Raw genomic sequence first — 22,110 nt, 5'->3', positions numbered from 1 at the left:
AAATGTTGGCGGTTTCAGTTGATGGTAACAGAAAGCTATATCACTTTCAGCAAAACGAAAGGTGCTCATTGTTGATGTTCTTTGTGTTTGTGTTTTTATGCATATATTTATAAAAACCTTCCATGGTTAGACTTTATTGTTTCTCTGATGTTGCTCTGATGACCGTGACTTTTTTGATGCCGTTTTTTTTAAGTGTGTTTATTGAGATTTTTTGATATAAGAAAAAGAGACAAAAAAAGACCCTCCCCCCAAAAAAAACAAAACAAAACAAAAAAACAATAAAAGAAAACAGACAACACAACAGCAAGGGCAAAAACACACAAATAAGGCAAAATATTACGCTGCAACAACAAAAATACTACTTCAGCACCGGCAATAAACAGAAATAAAACGCTGAATTATTTGTGATCGATCAAAGAGAACTTTGTTTTAATACATGATCTAAAAATGGCTGCCACACATTAAAGAAATGACTAAGTTTGTCCGCTGATGTGTACCTAATCCTCTCCACGTGCAACAGAGCAGTCAGTTCTGTTAGCCACATTTTGAATTGAGCTACAATATCCGACTTCCAGAGAGTCAAGATCATTTTCTTAGCAATTACCATTCCCAACAAAAATGTAGTTTGTGCAGCAGAGCTGAGGTGTAAAAGGGAAGAGGAAGATCCAAACAATGCAGTTATTGGGTCCGGCTCTAATGTGCAATTGTAGATATCAGAAAAACATTTAAAAAGGTCCAACCAATAGTTATGCAATTTGGGGCAAGTCCAAAATAAATGAGTGAGAGAGCCTTCTCCAAGTTTACAACGATCACATGTGGGATTAATAGAAGGAAAAATGATGGCGTTTTTGTTGCTGAAGACAGCAAAATGTCTGCATTTGTTGACACTTTACAGAAGCCAGTGAAAAATGCAAGTTTAGGTGATTTTGTTTTTCATTTTGGTTAATTTGACCTAATAGTTTTTACTATAGTAACCAAACGACTGTCTTCTGCAAGATGACTACTGTTAAATTAGAGTAAATGGAAAATCTTGTCATTTACTTTATAATTTCTTGCTATTTTATTATATTTGTTACATGTCGTAGACACAGGGAAGAGGCACATGTGGGGATTCCCAGTGGACAGCAGCACGAGAGACTTCAAGGAAGGCCTCCAAACTGGATGAAGAGGAGATGGAGGTCGCTGTGTGTCGACATGGATTAATGTGTCTTTTGTGTCACTTTCACTTCAGGGACGGCAAACTGTGGTGTGTTTCAGGAACGGTTACATGCCTGACAACTACACTTCTGAACAGGTCCAACTTTTGATTTGCACTCAGAATGATTACATCAAAGAGTTTAGTTAAAAACACTAAAATGAAACCTGCAGACTTGCTTAAAGTGATTCGTATTCATGAGAAACTGGAGCGTCATTATCATTGAGTTTATTTCTTTCCCTGCTAAGCAACACCAAGTCTAGCCCTGATTGGCTGATATAAGTGAAACAGACCTGTCGCTGTGTCAGTTTGAATGGGTGATTAGAGACCAACACATGTTTGTTGCTGCTCCATGTTTTCTGCAACATTGTGTGTAGTTACTGCAGCTGTGTGTGCATTCTGCTGGCAGGAACAGGAAACCAGTGAAAGAAAACTGGCGAGCATCCTGGAAGGAAAACTTAATCGGACATAACAAGTTAAAACAGTTTGCAAGTTTCAAGCCAAACTGCTGAATCTACCGTCCAGGTTCTCCTTGATAGCGTGACTCTGTGTTGTTCTCCTTCATTCTTCTGTCTCTGTCTGTCAAATCTCAGCGTGTTATAAACCAACTGTTGTCACCCTCTGCTGGTCAGTGTGCTGGCTGTTTTCTCGGGAATCTCAACCACGAGAAAGTTTATACGAACGAAGCTAAAAAACCTGTGACAGTTTGTGAAACGTCATTAGCAGCAGTGAAATGATAGAGGCTATTTTATGCTGGAAAAATTCTTCTAGCACAAAGTGGCCCAATAAACTGATTTTTTTAATACAGAAATACATCTAATGATAAAAAGATGAGAATTCAGCAGAGAATTCATTGTCTGTTTTCAGTTGCAGAGCTGGGATGCTCGTCTCCTCATGGAGCGCTCTCGAGCTGTGAAGTGTCCAGATATCAGCGCTCACCTGGCTGCTACCAAGAAGGTTCGGCAAGTGCTCCCCAAACCTGGAGTCCTGGACAGGTTCTTCCCAGACCAGCCTCAAGCTGTGCAGCAGATCCGAGCGACATTGGCTGACCTCTACACTCGAGACATGGTGAGAAAAAGGGCACGGTTTTTTCATTGTTTGGAAAATTTGGCATTAGATAATCCTCACCTGGGTGTTGCTGTTCAGTGTAAGCAATATCATTTGCATTTTATTCCTCTGATTTATTTCTCTGTGGTTGCGCTCGTCTACAGGGTCCAGAGAGGGACAAAACAGTATCAGTGGCCTTGGCAGCAGCAGAACGGTTTGTCTTGAAGTCTCAGCGAGAAGGAGGAGGTACAGCGGGGGGATAGAAGCATCTTTAAAAATGTTGACAACTTCTGTTTGTTGCTCACCATTTGTTAAACTAGGGAAGTTTAAGCAGTGCATGTGTGGATCTGCACACACATGTAGCATTTGCTTGCATTCCATGTATGAGCTAGCCTCAGTCAAAACAGTGACGACACATACATGACTGCCTGCTGTTTTGCATTACTGTGTATCTACTGTGATTCATGCATGCTGTACTGTGACTGAGATAATAGTGTATATGAGACACACTTGACAACAACATTGATCAGGATGTGAAAAAGCTACCAGATACAAGTTGTCAGCAGGTTATGGCTGACTAACCACCCTGCCTTACATCGCTCTGGGCTAATACTGTAAAAAGCAATCATTAGTTTTCTTTGTAATATCAGATCATTTGTTTTGATAAATACATAGTCCAGTATCAGGGTTCATATGAGCTATTTTAGCAGTAATTTTACACCTCCACTATGATAGTATTTAGCTGTTAATCATGTTAGCAAGGAAGCTCGGGTTTGTAATTCATTCTTAATTTAGCCACGCTGCATGAATTTGGATGATACGATTTTTGAAAATGGCAGTTTCATTTGTCGGGCGTTTATAAAATCGTATTTCTTAGGCTGGCTTTTAAGGAAGGAGAAAGGGTATGTATCAGTTGGCTGGGAAGAAAGATGGAGGTGGAAAGGATGTGCGAGCTGTGGGACAAAGTTGCTGAGACTAGGTTAAAAAGAGGTGAGGATCAGTGAGCAGGAGTGTGGCTTTGTGCTGAAAAGAGCACAACAGATTGTCTGGAGAGAAGGTGAAGGAAAGTCAGCTGAAGCAAGACAGTTTGTGGAGTTTGTGTTAGACTGTATGTTATGCTGGGAGCCTGGGGATTAGTGGACTTTGATTCCAAGTTAATAGTAGCTAGTGTTTCTCACTGGTTTTTGGGTGGTGGAGTAAAAGGGATTGGTTGGTGGCTGTTTCTAATGTTAGCCTTTTCTTGGTTTTCTTACAGGCAGGGTAAAGACATGGTGATGAATGAGTGTGTGGGCCGTCTGCTGAGGACCAAGAGCTCAGGACAGTCAGACGGGGGCGTCGCAGCAGGAGTCACCGTGCTCGACAATCCTCTGCTGTTCTGAGATGTCACACTCCTGCCTGCACATGCAAACCGCAGTGAAGTCAAAGTTCCACCTGTTCTTGCAACAGCATGAAAACTGACAGAGGTGAGACAGCAGAAAAGTCTGTTTATTTTTGTAATAAGTTAAGGAATTAACTTAAGAGTGATTAAATAAATTGTTTCTTGCATTTTTGATTTAATGATTGTGTTTAGGATTGTTTCAGAAACATGTTTAGAGGATCTTTGTAAGCCTGTATTTACTTTAAAAGAAGGGAAGCACTTCTTCGTTCTACAGAAAAGGTGACACATTACAGATGAGTTCATAAAAAGTGTCACTGTCACTCTTTCAAGGCTTTGTCACTTTTTCTTTTTTACTGGAACAGCATGGTAAAGTAGGCCTAGGTTGCCATCTTGTGGCAGTGTGTTGTTACTACAACTTGTGAAATTGTGTTTCTATTGGAAATATAATTCAGCACCACTGAGCCGCTCTCTCAGTTACAAACTGAACCTGTTTTTTAGACATTTAAATCACTAAGCACAGTGAAGCTTTTGGTTTTGTAAAAGTGTTTCTTATTCTAAATGCATGTTGATTTTTATAAGGTTGAAGCGCAGTTAGCAGTGCATTCACGGACATCTTTAAACTATTAATTGAAGAATCTTTGGTCATGATGGCATGAACTAGAAACGTGAGCTCCAGGTGAGACTGCACAGAAGAACAAGTGTCCTTAAACTGCATCAACTGATGACGTCTTACAATTTTATTCTACTGTGTGTTTTTATCATTGGACGTTTATGTCTTTGTGTACATGTAACGCAGACACTAAAGCTGTGCCAGAATGTCATGCTGAAGAGAAGGATTCTTTTAAAATGCATGGGGGAGCAAGCGAGTCAGATACCAAGGGCACAAAGATGAAGCAGGTCTGTTCGGAAACCGTTTATTTCCAGGCCAGGGAGCACAAATAAAAACACCCTTAAAAAACGTACACAATAAAATGTTATCAATAACTAAAATCCCCCAGGAATAAACAAACCCGATTCTAAAACTAGTAAAAATAAAATTTTCTATGTTTACTAAAATCCATCCATCCATCCATCTTCATCGCTTTATCCGGGGCCGGGTCGCGGGGGCAGCAGCCTAAGCAAAGAGGCCCAGACCTCCCTCTCCCCAGCCACCTCCTCCAGCTCATCCGGGGGAACACCAAGGCGTTCCCAGGCCAGCCGAGAGATATAATCTCTCCAGCGTGTCCTGGGTCTGCCCCGGGGCCTCCTCTCGGTGGGACATGCCTGGAACACCTCACCCAGGAGGCGCCCAGGGGGCATCCTTACCAGATGCCCAAACCACCTCAGCTGGCTCCTTTCGATGTGGAGCAGCAGCGGCTCTACTCTGAGCCCCTCCCGGATGGCCGAACTTCTCACCCTATCTCTAAGGGAGATGCCAGCCACCCTTCGAAAGAAAGCTCATTTCCGCCGCTTGTATCCGCGATCTCGTCCTTTCGGTCACTACCCACAGCTCGTGGCCATAGGTGAGGGTAGGGACGTAGATCGACCGGTAAATTGAGAGCTTCGCTTTTACACTCAGCTCCCTCTTCACCACGACGGACCGGTGCAGCGTCTGCATTACTGCAGCTGCAGCCCCAATCCGTCTGTCGATCTCCGGCTCCCTTCTCCCATCACTCGCGAACAAGACCCCGAGATACTTGAACTCCTCCACCTGGGGCAGGACCTCATCCCCGACCCGGAGTGGGCACTCCACCCTTTTCCGGCTGAGAACCATGGCCTCAGATTTGGAGGTGCTGATCCTCATTCCCGCTGCTTCACACTCGGCTGCGAACCGCTCCAGTGCGAGCTGGAGGCCCTCACCCGATGAAGCCAACAGAACCACATCATCCGCAAAGATCAGAGATGAGATCCTGAGGCCACCAAAGCGAAAGCCCTCCGCCACTTGGCTGCGCCTAGAAATCCTGTCCATAAAAATTATGAACAGAACCGGTGACAAAGGGCAGCCCTGGCGGAGCCCATCACCCACCGGGAACAAGTCTGACTTATTGCCGGCAATGCGAACCAAGCTCTTGCAACGGTTGTATAGGGATCGAATGGCCCGTAGCAATGGGCCAGACACCCCATACTCCCGCAACACCTCCCACAGGACACCCTGAGGGACACGGTCAAATGCCTTCTCCAAGTCCACAAAACACATGTAGACTGGTTGGGCAAACTCCCATGCACCCTCAAGTATCCTCGAGAGGATGAAGAGCTGGTCCAGTGTTCCGCGACCAGGACGAAAACCGCATTGTTCCTCCTGCATCAGAGGTTCGACTAGCGGACGAACTCGCCTTTCCAGCACCCTGGCATAGACTTTCCCGGGGAGGCTGAGGAGTGTGATCCCCCTGTAGTTGGAACACACCCTCCGGTCCCCCTTCTTAAAGATGGGGACCACCACCCCGGTCTGCCAATCTACGGGTACTGCCCCTGATCTCCACGCAACATTGCAGAGGCGTGTCAACCAGGACAGCCCTACAACGTCCAGAGCCTTCAGGAACTCGGGGCGGACCTCATCAACACCAGGGGCTCTGCCACCAAGGAGTTGTTTAACTGCCTCAGTGACCTCGCCCCCAGAAATTGGCGGGTCATTCCCCTCATCCCCAGACTCTGCTTCCTCCTTGGAAGACGCGTCAGTGGGATTAAGGAGGTCCTCGAAGTATTCCTTCCACCGCCTGACAATTTTCTCAGTCGACGTCAGCAGCGCTCCGCCAGCACTATACACAGTGCAGGTAGAGCACCGCTTTCCCCTCCTGAGACGCCTGACGGTTTGCCAGAACCTCTTCGAGGCAGTCCGAAAGTCTTTTTCCATGGCCTCTCCGAACTCCTCCCACACCTGAGTTTTTGCTTCAGCCACTGCCCGAGCCGCATTCCGCTTGGCCTGTCGATACCTGTCAGCTGCCTCCGGAGTCCCACAGGCTAACCAAGCCCGATAGGACTCCTTCTTCAGCCTGGTGGCACCTCTGGTGTCCACCATTTGGTTCGGGGATTACCACCACGGCAGGCACCAACCACCTTGCGGCCGCAGCTCAATGCAGCAACTTCGGCAATGGAGGCGCTGAACATGGTCCATTCAGACTCGATGTCCCCCGCCTCCCTCGGAATGCTGTTGAAGCTCTGCCGGAGGTGTGCGTTGAAGATCTCGCGGACTGGGGCCTCTGCTAGTCGTTCCCAGCACACCCTCACTACGCGTTTAGGTGCACCAGGTCTGTCCAGCGTCCTCCCCCGCCACCTGATCCAACTCACCACCAGGTGGTGATCAGTTGACAGCTCAGCCCCTCTCTTTACCCGAGTGTCCAGAACATATGGTCGCAGGTCTGGTGATACGATTACAAAATCGATCATCGACCTACGGCCTAGAGCGTCCTGGTGCCACGTGCACTTATGGACACTCTTATGTTCGAACAAGGTGTTCGTTATGGCCAAACTGTGATTAGCACAGAAGTCCAATAACAAAGCACCGCTCAGGTTCAGATCAGGGAGGCCGTTCCTCCCAATCACGCCCCTCCAGGTCTCGCTGTCGTTACCCACGTGAGCATTGAAGTCTCCCAGCAGGACAACAGAGTCTCCAGGTGGAGCACCTTCCAGCACCCCCCCCAGGGACTCTAAGAAGGCTGGGTACTCCGAACTGCCACTCGGCGCATAAGCGCAGATGACAGTCAGGACCTGTTCCCCGACCCTAAGGCGCAGGGAACAAACCCTCTCGTCCACCGGGAAAAACCCCAACGTACCGGCAGCAAGCCGAGGGGATATTAGAATACTCACCCCAGCCCGCCGCCTCTCACCAGGGGCAACTCCAGACTGAGACAGAGTCCAGCCCCTCTCCAGGAGACTGGTTCCAGAGCCCAAGCCGTGCGTAGAGGTGAGCCCGACTATATCTAGCCGGTACCTCTCAACCTCACGCACTAACTCAGGCTCCTTCCCCACCAGAGAGGTGACATTCCATGTCCCTATTGCCAGTCTTGGCAGCCGGGGGTCAGTCCGCCAGGGCCTCCGCTCCTGGCCGCCACCCGGCACACAATGCACCCGACCCCTATGGCGCCTCCTGCGGGTGGTGGGCCTGCGGGAGGATGGGCCCATGTCTCCTCTTCGGGCTGTGCCCGGCCGGGCCCCATGGACTAAGGCCCGGCCACCAGACGCTCGCCCTCGGGCACCCTCCCCGGGCCTGGCTCCAGGGCGGGGCCCCGGTAACCCTATCCCGGGCAGGGTAAACTGTTCCCTCTGTGTTTTTTTCATAGGGGTCTTCTGAATCGCTCTTTGTCTGGTCCCTCACCCAGGACCAATTTGCCATGGGAGACCCTACCAGGGGGCAAAAGCCCCCAGACAACATAGCCCCTGGGATCCCTGGGACACACAAACCCCTCCACCACGATAAGGTTGCGATTCACGGAGGAGCGTTTACTAAAATCCCCTGATCTAATTATGCCACATGTTTATTATGGGTCCACCAGCAGGCCAGGAATTCCTTTTTTAGAGCGGAGTCCACGCCAGCCTCGTCTTAGGCAGACGAGGAGAAGCCTCCAATCCTCCTCTTGTCGTTTCACTGGGTCCATCGCATCCCAGCCCAGCTCGCGTTCTGCACCGGAGTCCGTCATGCGATGCCACCACAGCTGCTCTCGCGTCAGGGCCCTGTAAAATAACAAACAGGGGCCAGAACGGTCGTCCCTGGAAGCGGCCCTGGCTTATAGCCATGGTGACCCTCTCCCAACCCGGCTTCACCCGGTAAACAACAGTGGAGACACTACTTACAAATGCAGGCAGAGGTATACCTCTGCCCTGCTGCCAATCACATGCGTTGTCTCCTACTGTTGCCGTTCCTTGCTGTCAGGGCTGGGTCGCCACGTCACGCTGGCCGATCCGTCTCCAGGTGAGGCGTCGCAGTCCCACGATCAGGCAGCGGGTCCCTCTTTTCACCCGGCCTTCGCACATTCCTCCTCATGAAAGGTCTTTACACAGCTGATAGGCCACCTCCGGACACACCCATCCATCAAGCAGTTGTTCCCTATCAACTATCTTGTCGCATGCCCAGCCAATCCACAGTGGATTACAACATTTCAAAGAAAACACAAAAAACATGCAATAGAAACAATAAAATCTTGCAAATAAAAACGACACTCATAAATAAACACTAAAAATCAGAATAAAACCAATATGCAAGATAAATACAAATTTCCACTGTGTGACATACACATGCTAACACAAGCTACTGTAACTTAGAGAAGCTCAGCAATATATTATTAAGTACACAAACAGTTCCAGGTGCTGGACTGTTTGAAGGCCCCACTTTGGATCACGTGAAGGACATTCAGTTTTTTGTTGCAAACTGTTTACAAGAAACGCACTATTGTCACACCACAGTGAGCCAGTTGCATGAACAGCAGCCTAATCAGACTTCTGTAGAGTCTCAGTGTTTTTGGAGTCTGCTTCTTGTGTCCAACAGGAAGAATTCTGTCCAATAACAAAGGATTTTAAAATGTACCATTTCTTTTTTTTTTCTTTTTACTTTTGTAAAGTAACCTAAAATTATTATTGCCTCGAAGGGATTTATACTCTGAGCTATGGGTTTTTTTGTATTTTAAATGTTGTTCTAAGCGGCCAACGAATTGTTAATTTACCGTTTCTGGTTTTACTATAAACAGACTGGGGACGCTTGTGTTTTCTTTCTTCCTAAAATGATCAGATAAGACTTGATTAAAAGAAATAATGCAAAGGCATTTTGCTGTGTTCACAGAGGGTCTTGAGGGTCCGTGTAAACGGAAAGATGTTGGCGATGGTGTGTATGGATTTGAGTATTACCCCACCACACCTATTCCACGCAGCTACACATGGGCATGCAAACAGTACAATAACTGGAATACTCCAACTTGCCATTGTGACTGATCATTCTATGCTCTGTTTAGTCCCATGGAGGTTAAGATTGGCACTGAGGCTGGCCAGCAGAAGGTGAGGGCCTGGGGTCCTGGACTGGAAGGAGGCGTTGTTGGTAAATCTGCTGACTTTGTGGTGGAGGCTGTTGGACACAATGTTGGTACAAGGGGGGTCCTGAAAGCATGTGCTGATTAGCTTCAGTTTCTTCTCTGAAGTTGCTTTATTTCTCTTCAGGTGTGTGTGTGTCAGTTGCAGCCACCAAGTTGAACACCATCACCAAATCCAACCTCGGTCAGTGTGTCAGCAAGTACGACCTGCTGGTCTGGTTTGAGATCAGCGAGCTGGAGCCCACTGGAGAGTGAGTATCCACCTGGAGTGTTATATTCACGCACAAGCTTTAAAGGAACCATAAAAATGATCTCCAGGAAGAATATTATAAGTTGGGATGTTGTGTCACCTCCTCCCTCCATGCACAGGTACATCCCAGCCATCGTGGATCACAGTGGAGGCCTGCCCTGTCATGGTACCTACCTGCTGCACCAGGTACAGGATTGGTGCACATGTTGTTTTCTTATTACTCACACAGTGGTAACTGCTTCCTTTGTACACAGTTGAATATCTTCTTTTAAAGCGTAATGTTGCTCTAGCTGTGCTCACTGTGATCCTGAGCTCCTGTTATGTTTGCTGCAGGGGATCCAGCGGAGGATCACAGTGACCCTCATCCACGAGAAGGGCAGCGAGCTCCATTGGAAAGATGTTCGTGAGCTGGTTGTAGGTGAGCAGCCTACCTTTAGGATCTAGTCGTGCTATACCTCTGTGTAGAAAACAAAAACCCCAAAGCACAGAAACAATGTTTTATAGTGTTTGTGTGCTTTTGATGGAGGAAGACAGGACAGAACATCATTAAAGGGATTTGACTTTGTGAGATCACACTGAAAACGCACCACTCGGTTCACTCTGAGATATTTTCAGTCTGGAAAGATGAATCTGTCGGGCTTCAGGCTGCTTCTCACTTTAAGCAGTTCATGCTGTAGCTGATGGACCAAAAAATGACATTTCATATTTTAGACATTCAGCTGCTGACTCTGAAGCCAACAGGCTCTTGAGTGTGGATGATTGTGTTGGTGCTGGATGCTGTGATCAAACAGCTGTTCTGATCTGTCTTCATTCATGCCTGTCGTTATTAAGCCTCCTAAGCTCCAAACCAGTAAAAGCGATCTTTGGAGGCAACACCCTTTTTAGTACTTTGCTGTATTTGTTTGTGATTGTGTGACACTGAACCACAGTGCTATGTATATCCTCTGTAACACTCAGAAGTTTCCAGATCAGTGTTTTCCCCTCAGCTGTTTCTCACTATAGAGTCTTTCCTCAGTAACAATGAGGCACCAGCAGAGCATATCTGGCTCTCAGTCTGTGGCTGATAGTGCCCCCTGCTGTTAGTAACAGGAACAGTGTAACCTTGTATGGAGCTCATAGTGATGGTCTTAAGATTGCTGCTGCAAGGCAGTAATTTGTATCCATGTGTGCTGTCTATTCTGAGCATATGCAGTTATGTGAGCTCTCTGGTTTTATGTATCAGGACATGAATTTAAAATAAATCAGGTCCTTAGTAGGTCTTAATATGAGGTAAATGCAACCTCAGATGAACAGCACAGAACACATTATACCAGGTCATTATTTATTTAACAAACACTGAGCTGAAATTCAGATGTTTCAAAAACTAAGTACATCCAAGACTATTTCCATAATTATTTAAGAGGGTCAGTATTAGCCAAGTGCTAATCAAGTGCACTAGATCATCAGTAAGTGTAACCACTACTGTCAGTTTGCTGGTGTGGTGTATTCAGGTAAGTGGTAACATACTGAGGAGGAGAGAAGCAGCTGTTGATACCCATGAATGTGGGAAGGCTTTGAAGTCGATCATTTTACAGCAAGAAAGATTATTCGCAAGTTAAAACAATCAAAGACTGTTTCCAATCTTACCAGGAGTGGACGTCCCAGAAAATTCACCCCACACATCTGAGGCTCTACAGGCCACAGTTAGCATGCTAAATGTTGGAGTTCATGACAGTGCAATTAGAAACAGACTCAACAAATATGGCCTGTTTGGAAAGACTTCCAGGAGAAACCATTTTCCCTCTAAATACAACATGGCAGCATGGGTTAGGTTTGCAAAGTTGAAAAGCTAAGCCCTAATGCACAGCTTCAACATTGGTGAAAACCAAACACGGCATATCAGCACAAACACCTCATACCAACGGTTTTGCTCGGGTGATGATTATTTGGGCTTTTTTTGCTGCCAAAGAACTTGCAAAGTGTCCAGGTCACTGAGTGAGCCATGAAGTATTCTAGAGTCAAAGAGATCATCGTTGGGTCAGTGACTCCAGAGCGCAGCAGCAAAGCAACAACAGAGTGGTGCTGCAGTGGCTCAAAGTTGAGACTTCAACATGATTGAACGTTAAGAAAGCTGTGAATGAATAAATATCTGCAAACTTCAATGAACCGAAGAAACATTGTAAAGACAAACGGGCCAGAAATCCGTCCACACTGCTGTGAAACACTAATAAACAATGATTACCTCAAGTTTGTGCTGCTAAAGTTGGTTCCATCAGCTGCTGAATCACAGGATGTACTTGGTTATAGTCATTTGTGCATTTTGGGTTGTTTTAAATAAATAATGATGTGTTGTAATAATCCAGATCTAGAACCTTAAACTGCTTTTTCACGTGTCTGTAAATGAATTTCTTTCTTATCATTGTCCCGATTGGTGTCGGCTGACACTTGACACTCTGTGGCTCCTGATTTGTCTGTTGTCAAGGTCTCAGCTCAGTGCGATTCCTCACGTTTTGTCATGATTAAAGGATGAATGTGAACAATAATGCTGTCAAGCTAACTTTTCCTCTTCCTGTCTTTTTCAGGACTTTGAGGCAGTGTGGGACAGCTCCCTGCACAACTCCCTCCTGCTCAACCGCGTCACTCCCTATGGAGAGAAGATCTACATGACCTTATCTGCGTATCTGGAGGTCAGCCGCTGCTCCGCCGTGTTGTACCTGTTTGTACGTGTTTTTAAGTCTCTTGATGTCATCGTGTCTAACACACACCCTTTATCTCCTCTCTACAGCTGGACCATTGCATCCAGCCTGCCATTATCACCAAAGACATCTGCTCGGTCTTTAACTCCCGAGACGCCAAGATGTCCCCACCCCGTTCTCTCAAGAACCTCTTTGGGACTGGATACTCCAAAACTCCTGACTGGTGAATCTGGGCTGCTGCACTGTGGCCATCTCTGTTTCACAATCAAAGATATCTGCCCTGTTACAAAGTTTCCTTCTTCATAACTTCATTATAGCGACCGAGTGACTGGGATCTACGAGCTGAGCTTGTGTAAGATGTCTGACACTGGAAGCCCAGGTGAGCGGACATGAAACATGTTTAAAGAACAGCAGCTGTTTTATCATAATTCTGTGGAGAGCTTCATCCTAATGAGGGCTCATGTCCTGAGCAGGGATGCAGAGGAGGAGGAGGAAGGTCCTGGACACATCAGTGGCTTATGTGCGTGGAGAGGAGAACCTCGCTGGCTGGAGGCCCAGAGGCGATGGCCTCATCCTAGAGCACCAATGGGAGCTAGAGAAGATGGAGGAGCTGCAGGAGGTGGGGCCTTAAAAGATTCATAAAGAAATAAATCTCTGTTTAATATCGTAGAGGGAAAAATGACTTTTTAACTCAAAGACCAAAGTGCTATTCTAAAAAGTTTTTTCTTAGAGTACAGACTTTACATGACTAACCCTCCCCTCTTCTCCCCACCTCACATTCGCCCCCATCTTTCGTCCAGGTGGATGAAAAGACCCGTCACCTTCTGGGAGAGGCGGCTCCCGTGGGAACAGCTCCCACCACCAAGTCCCTGAGTGAGTCTCTGTCTCCCAGCGTGAGCTCCGGCACTCTGTCCACGTCCACCTCCATCTCCTCGCAGATCTCCAGCACCACCTTTGACAGCGTGAGAAGGAGCTGGCCACCAAGGTGAGAAAAACGTCGGCTTAGTGGGCGATCTTGTTGCTGCTTTCTTCCTTCTCTGCTCAGAGCTGATCGGTCTTGTTCCTGTTGTGTTGTAGTGCCTGCGCCTTCTGACACACACCTTCAATACTGAATACAACCAGCTGGTGAACAGCATCAGTGACTGCAAGGTGACAAATAATACAAAGAAATAAAAAAATAGCCTTTCTGTGTCACATCAGGGAGTTCATATATTGACGTCTACCTCATCCTGCTGTTGTTTCACTTCAGCTTTCTCTCATCTCACCGATCAGACGTGATCCATCCGTGACGCTTCAGCAGTGCCACCCTCACCCCTTCCTCTACCTCCCCCTCTCCCGCTGTGGCTCCATGGACCAGAAGTAAACATATTTTTAGGAACATTGACCTCGATCTGCAAACGGTTATTGACAGGTTATCTATTTGATTCTAACTTGGTGTGATTTGTGTTAAAGGACCCCTGAGAACAGCTCACGTGCCTCCAGTCCCTCCTGCTCAGACTATGAAAACTTCCCGATGGTTCCCACTCTGGAGACCTCCTACCTTGCGCGGGCTGCAAAGAACGAGTTCCTGAACTTGGTGCCTGATACTGAAGAAATGCGACCAGGGTGAGTAATGCCATGTTAACCTAAATACTGTCACTATGACATGTGTCTCACAGACCAAATGTAAGTCGACACTCATGTTCTCTAGTTCAAGCAGAAATGATGTGGATCGATTCAAATTCCTGAGCCTGGATGATTTCAGCTGGAAACAAACCAACTCTGCTTCTTCCTCAGAAAAACAAGCGCTCTCTTAAAAAATAAATAAATGAATAAAATCTCTTCTTTTCAGATCTGTTGTGTCCAAGAAGGGTTTTCTGAGCTTCGTGGAGCCTCGCTCTAACTCATGGGGGAAGCATTTTGTGGTTGTTCGCCGGCCCTACGTCTTCATCTACAACAGCGACCAGGACCCCGTGGAGCGAGGCGTCCTCAACCTCTCCACAGCACAGGTGGAATACAGCGAAGACCAGCAGGCCATGCTTAAGGTTTGAGGCAGGATAGACGTAAAACTCTCCCCACAGATCTAAGCTGGCGAGGCGGCGCAGCGGCCTGACGAAGAACTGAGCGTGCGGAGCGGTACACGGGAGAACCACCGCTTCCATCCTTTCTGAAAAGCCTTTGAAAATACAGAAAATACCAAGTGTTCAAACTTATTAATCATTGTGATTCTTGACAGTTTTCTCTTGTAAGTCGACTTGTGGCTTAAGTCTCTTTTCATGCGACTCAAACGTTTCAGTTCCTCAGAACTTTTGCCTCCCCGCCTTCCTGAACCGTCTCTGAAACAAAAACTCAAAGTGGGAATGAACTTTGACAGGAGGGCCACGCCCGATTTCCTCTGTCGTCCACGTCATACTTAGATCCTCCTCAATCTGTGTACATACGCCGCCTCTAAACCGCCGATAGTGCCAGTGTCAGTTAGTGAGTCAGTAAAATACTCATGCATTTGTGTTAACATAAAAACTCCAGACTAACTAGAGACAAACAAGCGAGGATCGCTTCATATCTCAGCAGTTTAAAAACAAACAATGACCGATTGTTCCTGCAGGAGTAGATTTGGGCCCCTTTTTGCTTTTTCATCCCAAGGAATAAAAACAGGGTTACAAGGAGACGAGGAGGAGGACTAGGAGGATGAAAACGAACTAAAGAGAGAACTTGATTTGTACATGCAGTCTGTTCTGGGATCAGCGTGTTAGTTAACCCTCATTTAACACATCCCTCTCTGCTCCTCTAGCTCGCTCTATCTCACTGAGAATCAGAAAGCCTTGACATTTACTGCTATTAACTTTACACTCTTGTTGTAAAGACTCAAAGAAAACACGGTGAAAAGGTTTGAAGGACGTAAGGAAAAAGGAATGAAGGTGCAATGTTTCTTTACTTTTGCTTTGACGGCAGTGGTTAGCCAGCGAAGCTGCTTTTAAATGGCCCACAGGACAGATTACGATGTAGTCACATGACTCCCTTCGCTGTCACACCAGTGTCGACTGAAATCTCTGAAGTGAAGTACTCGTGTTCAGCAGCATCACAGGGAACCATGTGTTCATTTTTTTATTCTTATTCTTGAATCAAAACCTCATCTAACTCTCATTGTGTTCATAATTTTTATTTTAACATTGTTATTTTTTTTCTTATGCTTTTAATCATTCAACAATGAAGGTTTCTATGAAATGTAACAGAGGGCATTTATTTCTTAATTTATTTAACCTTACTTTGCACATTAACACATATCTATAGCAAGGACAGAGACACAGCCACATATGTTGAGTCCAGGATTGTATCTGAGCATCAGGAACAAATGATAAGAGCACATGTCAGAGGACACTGGATGGCTGTTTGTCAAAGGGTTTAATAGAAGGAAAGAAGTTAAAGGGACTACATATTCAAAGGTCTTATTTCTGAAACTACCCCATGAAAATATTTGCTCTGTGTGCCGTGCTGCAGCTGCTACGTTCGGCTCTTTGGCACCTACGCCTCTCGAGATGTGTTAATGCAGACAAGCATTGAAAAACTCTGGTCAACCAACCAGCAGTCTGCCTGCTGTGTGGTATGAAATGTGTGGAAGGAGAGCTACCAACTGTCTGTTACATATAGATGAAAAATAAAGCTCTGACGTGACCTCGGGTCAGCAGCCTGACGGTCAGAGAAACAGAAACGTGCTGGATTGTGGATCTCTGAGCTGCACATCAAAGATGCACCTATGCACAGATCAAATCTCAACAGTGCCTCATATACATGTTGATGCGAAGCGCTGCCAGAGCAAACGTTTCCACTTCATGTGCAGAGGTGTTTTTATTTTGGATTAAGTGTTTATTATTTGCAATGTATAAATATTAGTTTGCAGCTCTTTGCACATATTTGTAGTATTTACAGTTTATAGTAGGGATTTTAGCCAACAGCTAATGTTTTTTTTTGTTTACTGGGAAATGAAATGCTGCCAATTCCCAAAGCTGTGTTTCAGCTGCACTTCCTGTTGTAGACTTGTGATGCACACAGGCTCTGTTCCAGCACTCAGCATGTTCTTCCTTATTTTCTCCACCAGGGGGAGTTCCTAAACTATGACATCCTGATAGGAGTGAACCAGGGAGAGGGGCTGAAGTTTGTGGACGACAGTGAGGACAACGACGGCATCTCAGCTGCGGCGTTCGACTACACCATCTCCACCTTTTTTGACAGCCTCTACGGATACCCAGAGGGTGAGGAACGCCACCTCTGTACACTGCCACTTTTTCAGTTATTCCATTTTACAGCCTCCTCTCACTTAACTGCGTTTTGCAGCATCATCAGGTTTTTGTCTTATTAGAAGCCGCGTTTGTTAATTTGTTAGTTTTTTTCTGTTCGCTGTATTCATTAAAATAAACGGATAATCATCAAAATGACAAATGTGGACAATTATCAAAGCTTACATTACAATTCTGACAGCTTGAGTTCACATGAATTTTCAAAACAATATAAAAACCTGTGAAAGTGCTTTAAGCGTTTAAAACATGCGAGTAAAGAATGGAATCAGTAAAATGTGAGCCCAGTGAAGTTACTGTGACTCAAACATAGAAAAATGAGATTTTTTTAATTTCCCACACCTAATTAATTAGAGATTATTTTATTTAAAAGTATTTTATAGCATATAACACCTTTGAAAATATGCTTCGGTTCACATTTAACTCCAGAAAATCATCAATCAAAATATGGATATTACCTGACCACAGATTGGTGGTGACGTCACTGCTCTTTTAACTGTTTGGTGGTTGTAGAAATGGTTTATTTGAGCTTTGAGCTGAGATTCAGAGGTTTCTGTGGACACTGCTCATGTTGGCACTTATATTTCTGACCTTTTCTTATAACCGATTAAACATGATGTCCTCGCTTTTGCTCCCATTTTTGGTGGTGTGGGTGCAAATGATCAGTCATGACATTCTCATAATAAATAAGATACTGCAAATAATTATTTCTGCATTTGTGCGATTGGAGTGAATTGAAAATGTGTATGCAATGACACTGTTTTAAAGATTTAGCCTAAATAATTTTGGAGTGAATGAGCCTAAACATGATGACCTAACTAGTGATACCCTGTCACACACACACACACACACACACACACAGTCACACACACACACACACTCAAGCATGTTGTGCCAGTTTCAGCTGAAACAATGTTTCAAACCATATTCCGGGTTTTTAGTTCACCATTTATGAGGTTTCAAGAAGAAAATAAACGACAGATCTGAATGTTTGAAAATGTTTTGGAAAAATTCTGTAAAGATGAGATGAAAAATACTCAAAGGATAAATTCAATTGGTTTATTTTTTAGATAAGTTGAAAAAAAAAGTTAAACAAGCAAGTAAATAAAGAAACAAGGTAAAATGAAGTAATAATGAAAAAAGTTAAACAAGTAAATGAAGAAAAAAGGCAGAGGAGAGAAAACCCCAACAATCCCCTCTGAGCAAGCACTAGGCGACAGTGGGGAGGAAAAACGGCCTTTAAACGGGCAGAAACCTCCGGCAGAACCAGGCTCAGGAGGGGACAGTCAACTGCCGGGACTGGTTGGGGGGGTTAACAGAGGTGGAGCAAGACGAGGCGACATCAGGTGAGGAAGCAGTAGCGTCTCTCCTCCGGAACAAGTGGAACCATTTTTTCTTTTTTTTCATGCACTTTTCCACGAGCGCTTTTTTCTCCAGGATGAGATTTCTCAACTCATCGATTGTTTCTGTGTTTTGCTTTTCAAGTTTCTCACATCTTTGTTCCACCTCTTCTAATGTTGCTTGTTGTTCTTCAAGCTTGTCTTGGAGTTGTTTGGATGTTGCCTCCTGTATCAGCTTGTCCTTGTGCATGTCTGCATTTCTCTGTTGGACCTCTTTGTGCTCGTCTTCTAACTGCTCGTTTCTTTTCTGGATTTCTTGGAGCGTGAGCTGCAGGTCTTCATGTATTTTGTCTTGTTGTTGTTTTTGTGCCTGCATTTGAGTGTTTTCACGCTTCAACTTATTGAATTCCACCAAAATCCCCTTAACGAGCTTAAGTTGTTTCTCGCATTTTGCTCGATCCTTTTCTGCATCTGTGAGCAGCGTTTCTCCAGTTTGTCCTTTTCTTCTTCCACTTTAGTTGCTTTGTCCTCCAGCTGATTACAAAACTCTTGCAGTTTTTGATTTTTAGACTCAAAGTCCTGGACAATATGTTTTCCTTCTTTCAGTCTTTCTTGTTGTTGCTCTTTCTGTTGAAGGTCTTTATTTTGGTGCAGTGTTTCATCCAGGCTTTCTTTCAGCATTCGGTATTTTTCCTGCATGCTCTTCAGTTCGTGCTGCATGTCTCTTTGCTTTTTGTCCTGCTCTTCCTTCTGTTGGAGGAATTCTTTCTTTTCTTCCACAGCTTCATGGAGCTGTCTTTGGAGGAGCTGATTCCTTCGGTCCATGTATTGGAGATCCCATTGTATCTTATCAGTCATCGTTTTCTTGTCTTGGAGCTGGTTGGTCATTTCTTTTAGTTCTGCACTCTTTTGCTTGTTTTCTTTAATGAGGTGCACAATTTGCTCTCGGGTCTGAGCAAACTTGATTCCCCAGCCCTCATTAATAATTTTTATGTCCGGCTGGCGCTGTTGTCTGTCTTCCAGCTCTTTATTTTGGGCTCCCATTCGTCTACACTTGTCCTCCAGTTGAAGTTTCTCTTCTTCAATTTGTTGCATTTTTTTCTGGAGATGGTAGTTTTCCTTCCTACTCTCCTCTAACGCCCTTTGGAAGGATGAGACGCCATTTGGGGAAATTGGCCGGCCACGCCAGGAAGGAGAGGCGGCGTAATCTTTTTGAATTGGTTGTTTTTTTCTTGGAAACATGTTGGAGTTTCTAAACGATGACTTTGAAAAGCTTTCCAAATGTTTCTGTGGTGAACGTTTGTAGGCTGCAAACACAGATGCTGCTAAAACGAACTAAAACTTGCTGTTTCTCACCCCTACTTAAGGAAAAACATCAAAGGACTTAAGATTCTCAAAATGTCCCTATGACATCATCACTCCTTAAGCCAATGAGATTGTCACAAGACATTTTGGAATGGGGTATTTTTTTTAAACTGTTTTCAAACTTAACTTAAAATTTCAGTGTTTCCTAGTTGTGGACTATTGGTTAGTTTAGTCCATTAAGAAATTAATTGTGACAAACATCCCTAATATTATATAACAGACAACAGAAAACAAGACAGTTTTTTTTCTACGCAATAGAACTATAATACAATTTTTTTTTAAATTATCCTACTTATTATAAAAGATAACATTTATTAAAGAATATGCATTTAATTAAAAAACTCTATTCATCTAAAGGGTAACAAAAAGGGGGAGCTTCCTGCTCGAAAATGAAATGTCCCCATTTTTCTGGGCGTGGGTGCTTAACTAGTTAAAAAGAACAAAAACAAACAAACATCCGTCTCCTATTTTTTATGTCACACAGGAAAGAAGATTCAATATCTGATGAGAAGACATTAATTTGTTGGTGTTTGTGGTGTTTGGTGCAGTTTTCTTGTTTTCTGGGTTGTTGTTTATTTACAGTGGAGATGAAGATCTCTAACAAGTTGATTTGTTTGCCCATCTTAATTTTTAAGAGGAATGTGTTTGTTGAGTTTGTACACTATATGCATGTAAGGCAACCGTTTCCTTTTTCAGTATTTTGTGAGGTGCATTTTTCTCTGTTTTAACAAAAAACAGACATAAAAGACATTTAAGTCGACCTAAGATGATTTGTTTAAATTTCTATATGGTCTTACTGAGGTGATGCAAAGTGAAACATGCTTTCTTCTTTTTTGGTAATGTGCTGGAAAAGCTTGAAAATGGACCTTGAATGTGCTTAAACAGTGCTTGAATTTGACCCTGAAAGATGTGTATGAACCCTGATATTAATAAAAGGTTGACCTAACTGATCAAATAAAGTCTGTGCGGTTTAGTTGTTCCACTCATATTAAACCAAATGATGGTGTGGCGGCCTGTTCTAGTGTGAACTAAGAGAGGGTTTGAATGTAAGAGAGAGGTGGAAAAAGGAAAAGGAGACCTAAAATGTAACCCCTGCAGCTCAACTGAGGAGGTGAGTTACATTAGTGCTTCCTCTTTATTAGAAAGCGGTTTGAGTGAATTAGAAGTCTGTTGTTGTTTTTTGGAGGATCTACTCATTAGTCATGCGAGGCATCCATCTGAACTCTATCAAAATAAAGGTGTATTTTAACTCATTTTAATTTTTTCTAATATCAGAGATATAGGACTATACAAAGTAGCTGCTGACATCTAAAACGACAGCAGACTTATTGTGTCTTTCTTCACCTCATCACTTTTTTCTGTGTGTGTTTTTCTGTTGATGCCTTTCAAACAAAACTAGCCATGATATTTTCCACCTCTGACAATTAATATCAGTTAACCCCAGATGTGTCATGCAGATATCCTAATTCTGTGTTTGGTAATCTTGCACCATTGAACTGTTAGTGAATGAGGCAAGTGCTTTTAAATCTAAACTACGAATCCTTGAGGCCAAGTCCATAACATGCAACTGTTTCAATTAGATTGATTGTCATTTTAACTGATTTTTTATTTTTATTTGAACTTTATTGAATTTTACTGATTTTTTTTTCATTTATTTTTTGCATGTGTGTTGTTGCTGCCTGTGTTTAATTGAGTAATTTCTGTAACTGTGACACACTTGCTGCTGCCTATCTTGGCCAGGTCTCCCTTGAAAAAGAGGTTTTTAATCTCAATGGGATCTTCCTGGTAAAATAAAGGTTAATAAATAAATAACAATAAAAGTGGGAAACGTGCATTAGCAGATCAAGTGGTGCCTGCTTATTTCCTGCTTTATGTGAGCTTCTGCTGTAGTTTATTATGTGCTTTAGTCCCAAGAAACCACCCTTTTACTGTGGCGCACAATAAGATCTTCTGGTGTTTGGTGTCATCTTCCTCTGATCTCCTGTGAACAGGTGGATTAATTCACTTCAAGTTTATGTATGTAGCACCAAATCACAGCAGGCGCTGAACACTGTAAAGACTCTAGAATAATTATGGAGGCACAACATTTAAAGCTCCCATCCTTCCATCCCACAGACCTAAAAGTTAGTTATATGATAAACAGCCCTGTGTTTGTTTACTTGATTTGTAAAATGCAAAGTGGTGACTTTTTCTCTTCAAGTACGTCCTCATATGGAGACAGTTTTTTTTAATGGCCCAAAACAAGTCATTGTTTACAAAAATGTACATTTTATTGGGCAGAATGAGGTAAACAGTGAAGAAAAGTATGAGAAAACAGAGCACGTCTCCGGAGACTGATGCAACTAGAATTATTGTATACATGTGTGTGTATTAAGGACTGACACAGACAAAGAATGAATCAGACAATGAAGCAATGTCTTTTTTAAATGTTTATTTATAAACAGGATAAAACCATTCAAGCATTGAGTCATGAATAAAACAGCAACCTCTGATCTGCTAATTGGGAAACAGAGGATGTCAGTGTATTTTTCAGTGCTAGTCCAAATTGAGTGAGAGGACTTTACATTTGAATAGATTTGATTACAAGTTATATTTG

The 22,110-nt window shown here is 44.1% G+C and overlaps 4 protein-coding genes and 1 pseudogene across 7 annotated transcripts; 4 read left to right on the top strand and 1 right to left on the bottom strand.

Annotated features, from left to right (window-relative positions):
• Positions 1 to 1,267: 1,267 nt before the first annotated feature.
• Positions 1,268 to 3,572, top strand: LOC148102284 (glutathione synthetase-like). Its single transcript, XM_087844078.1, has 4 exons — positions 1,268 to 1,294; positions 2,069 to 2,263; positions 2,407 to 2,488; positions 3,498 to 3,572. Exons 1-4 carry the CDS (start codon positions 1,268 to 1,270, stop codon positions 3,515 to 3,517), a joined length of 324 nt encoding a protein of 107 aa, XP_087700204.1. The 3' UTR covers positions 3,518 to 3,572.
• A 4,756-nt stretch (positions 3,573 to 8,328) lies between these two features.
• LOC148102283 (kinesin-like protein KIF1B) lies at positions 8,329 to 12,514 on the top strand. Its single transcript, XM_087842728.1, has 7 exons — positions 8,329 to 8,360; positions 8,467 to 8,505; positions 9,539 to 9,666; positions 9,756 to 9,864; positions 9,983 to 10,049; positions 10,197 to 10,281; positions 12,425 to 12,514. The coding sequence occupies exons 1-7, from the start codon at positions 8,329 to 8,331 to the stop codon at positions 12,430 to 12,432; spliced, it is 468 nt and encodes a 155-aa protein (XP_087698854.1). The 3' UTR covers positions 12,433 to 12,514.
• Positions 12,443 to 13,891, top strand: LOC148102282 (kinesin-like protein KIF1B). Of its 3 annotated transcripts, none has more exons than XR_015719318.1 (7): positions 12,443 to 12,529; positions 12,628 to 12,761; positions 12,856 to 12,917; positions 13,012 to 13,157; positions 13,339 to 13,523; positions 13,616 to 13,687; positions 13,811 to 13,891. XR_015719318.1 is itself a non-coding variant. In XM_087844075.1 (5 exons), the coding sequence occupies exons 1-5, from the start codon at positions 12,506 to 12,508 to the stop codon at positions 13,525 to 13,527; spliced, it is 555 nt and encodes a 184-aa protein (XP_087700201.1). In that variant the 5' UTR covers positions 12,443 to 12,505. The 3 variants fall into 3 exon arrangements, 1 of the variants encoding a protein (XP_087700201.1); XR_015719317.1 differs by having other exon boundaries at positions 13,788 to 13,873; XM_087844075.1 differs by lacking the exons at positions 13,616 to 13,687; positions 13,811 to 13,891 and having other exon boundaries at positions 13,339 to 13,527.
• LOC148102280 (kinesin-like protein KIF1B) lies at positions 13,816 to 21,106 on the top strand. 2 transcript variants are annotated; one of them, XM_087844074.1, is made up of 5 exons: positions 13,816 to 13,897; positions 13,991 to 14,143; positions 14,370 to 14,562; positions 16,614 to 16,767; positions 19,999 to 21,106. In XM_087844074.1, exons 1-5 carry the CDS (start codon positions 13,887 to 13,889, stop codon positions 20,031 to 20,033), a joined length of 546 nt encoding a protein of 181 aa, XP_087700200.1. In that variant the 5' UTR covers positions 13,816 to 13,886; the 3' UTR covers positions 20,034 to 21,106. The 2 variants fall into 2 exon arrangements, with proteins under 2 accessions (XP_087700200.1, XP_087700199.1); XM_087844073.1 differs by lacking the exon at positions 19,999 to 21,106 and having other exon boundaries at positions 16,614 to 16,951.
• LOC148102281 (uncharacterized) lies at positions 17,873 to 19,391 on the bottom strand (annotated as a pseudogene).
• Positions 21,107 to 22,110: the final 1,004 nt, after the last annotated feature.

Source organism: Neolamprologus brichardi, chromosome 7 (genome assembly GCF_056152115.1).
Source record: "Neolamprologus brichardi isolate AB-2024 chromosome 7, ASM5615211v1, whole genome shotgun sequence".
NCBI lineage: Eukaryota > Metazoa > Chordata > Actinopteri > Cichliformes > Cichlidae > Neolamprologus > Neolamprologus brichardi.
The sequence above is the reverse complement of the archived record's forward strand: the minus strand, read 5'-3'. Positions and strand labels throughout refer to the sequence as shown.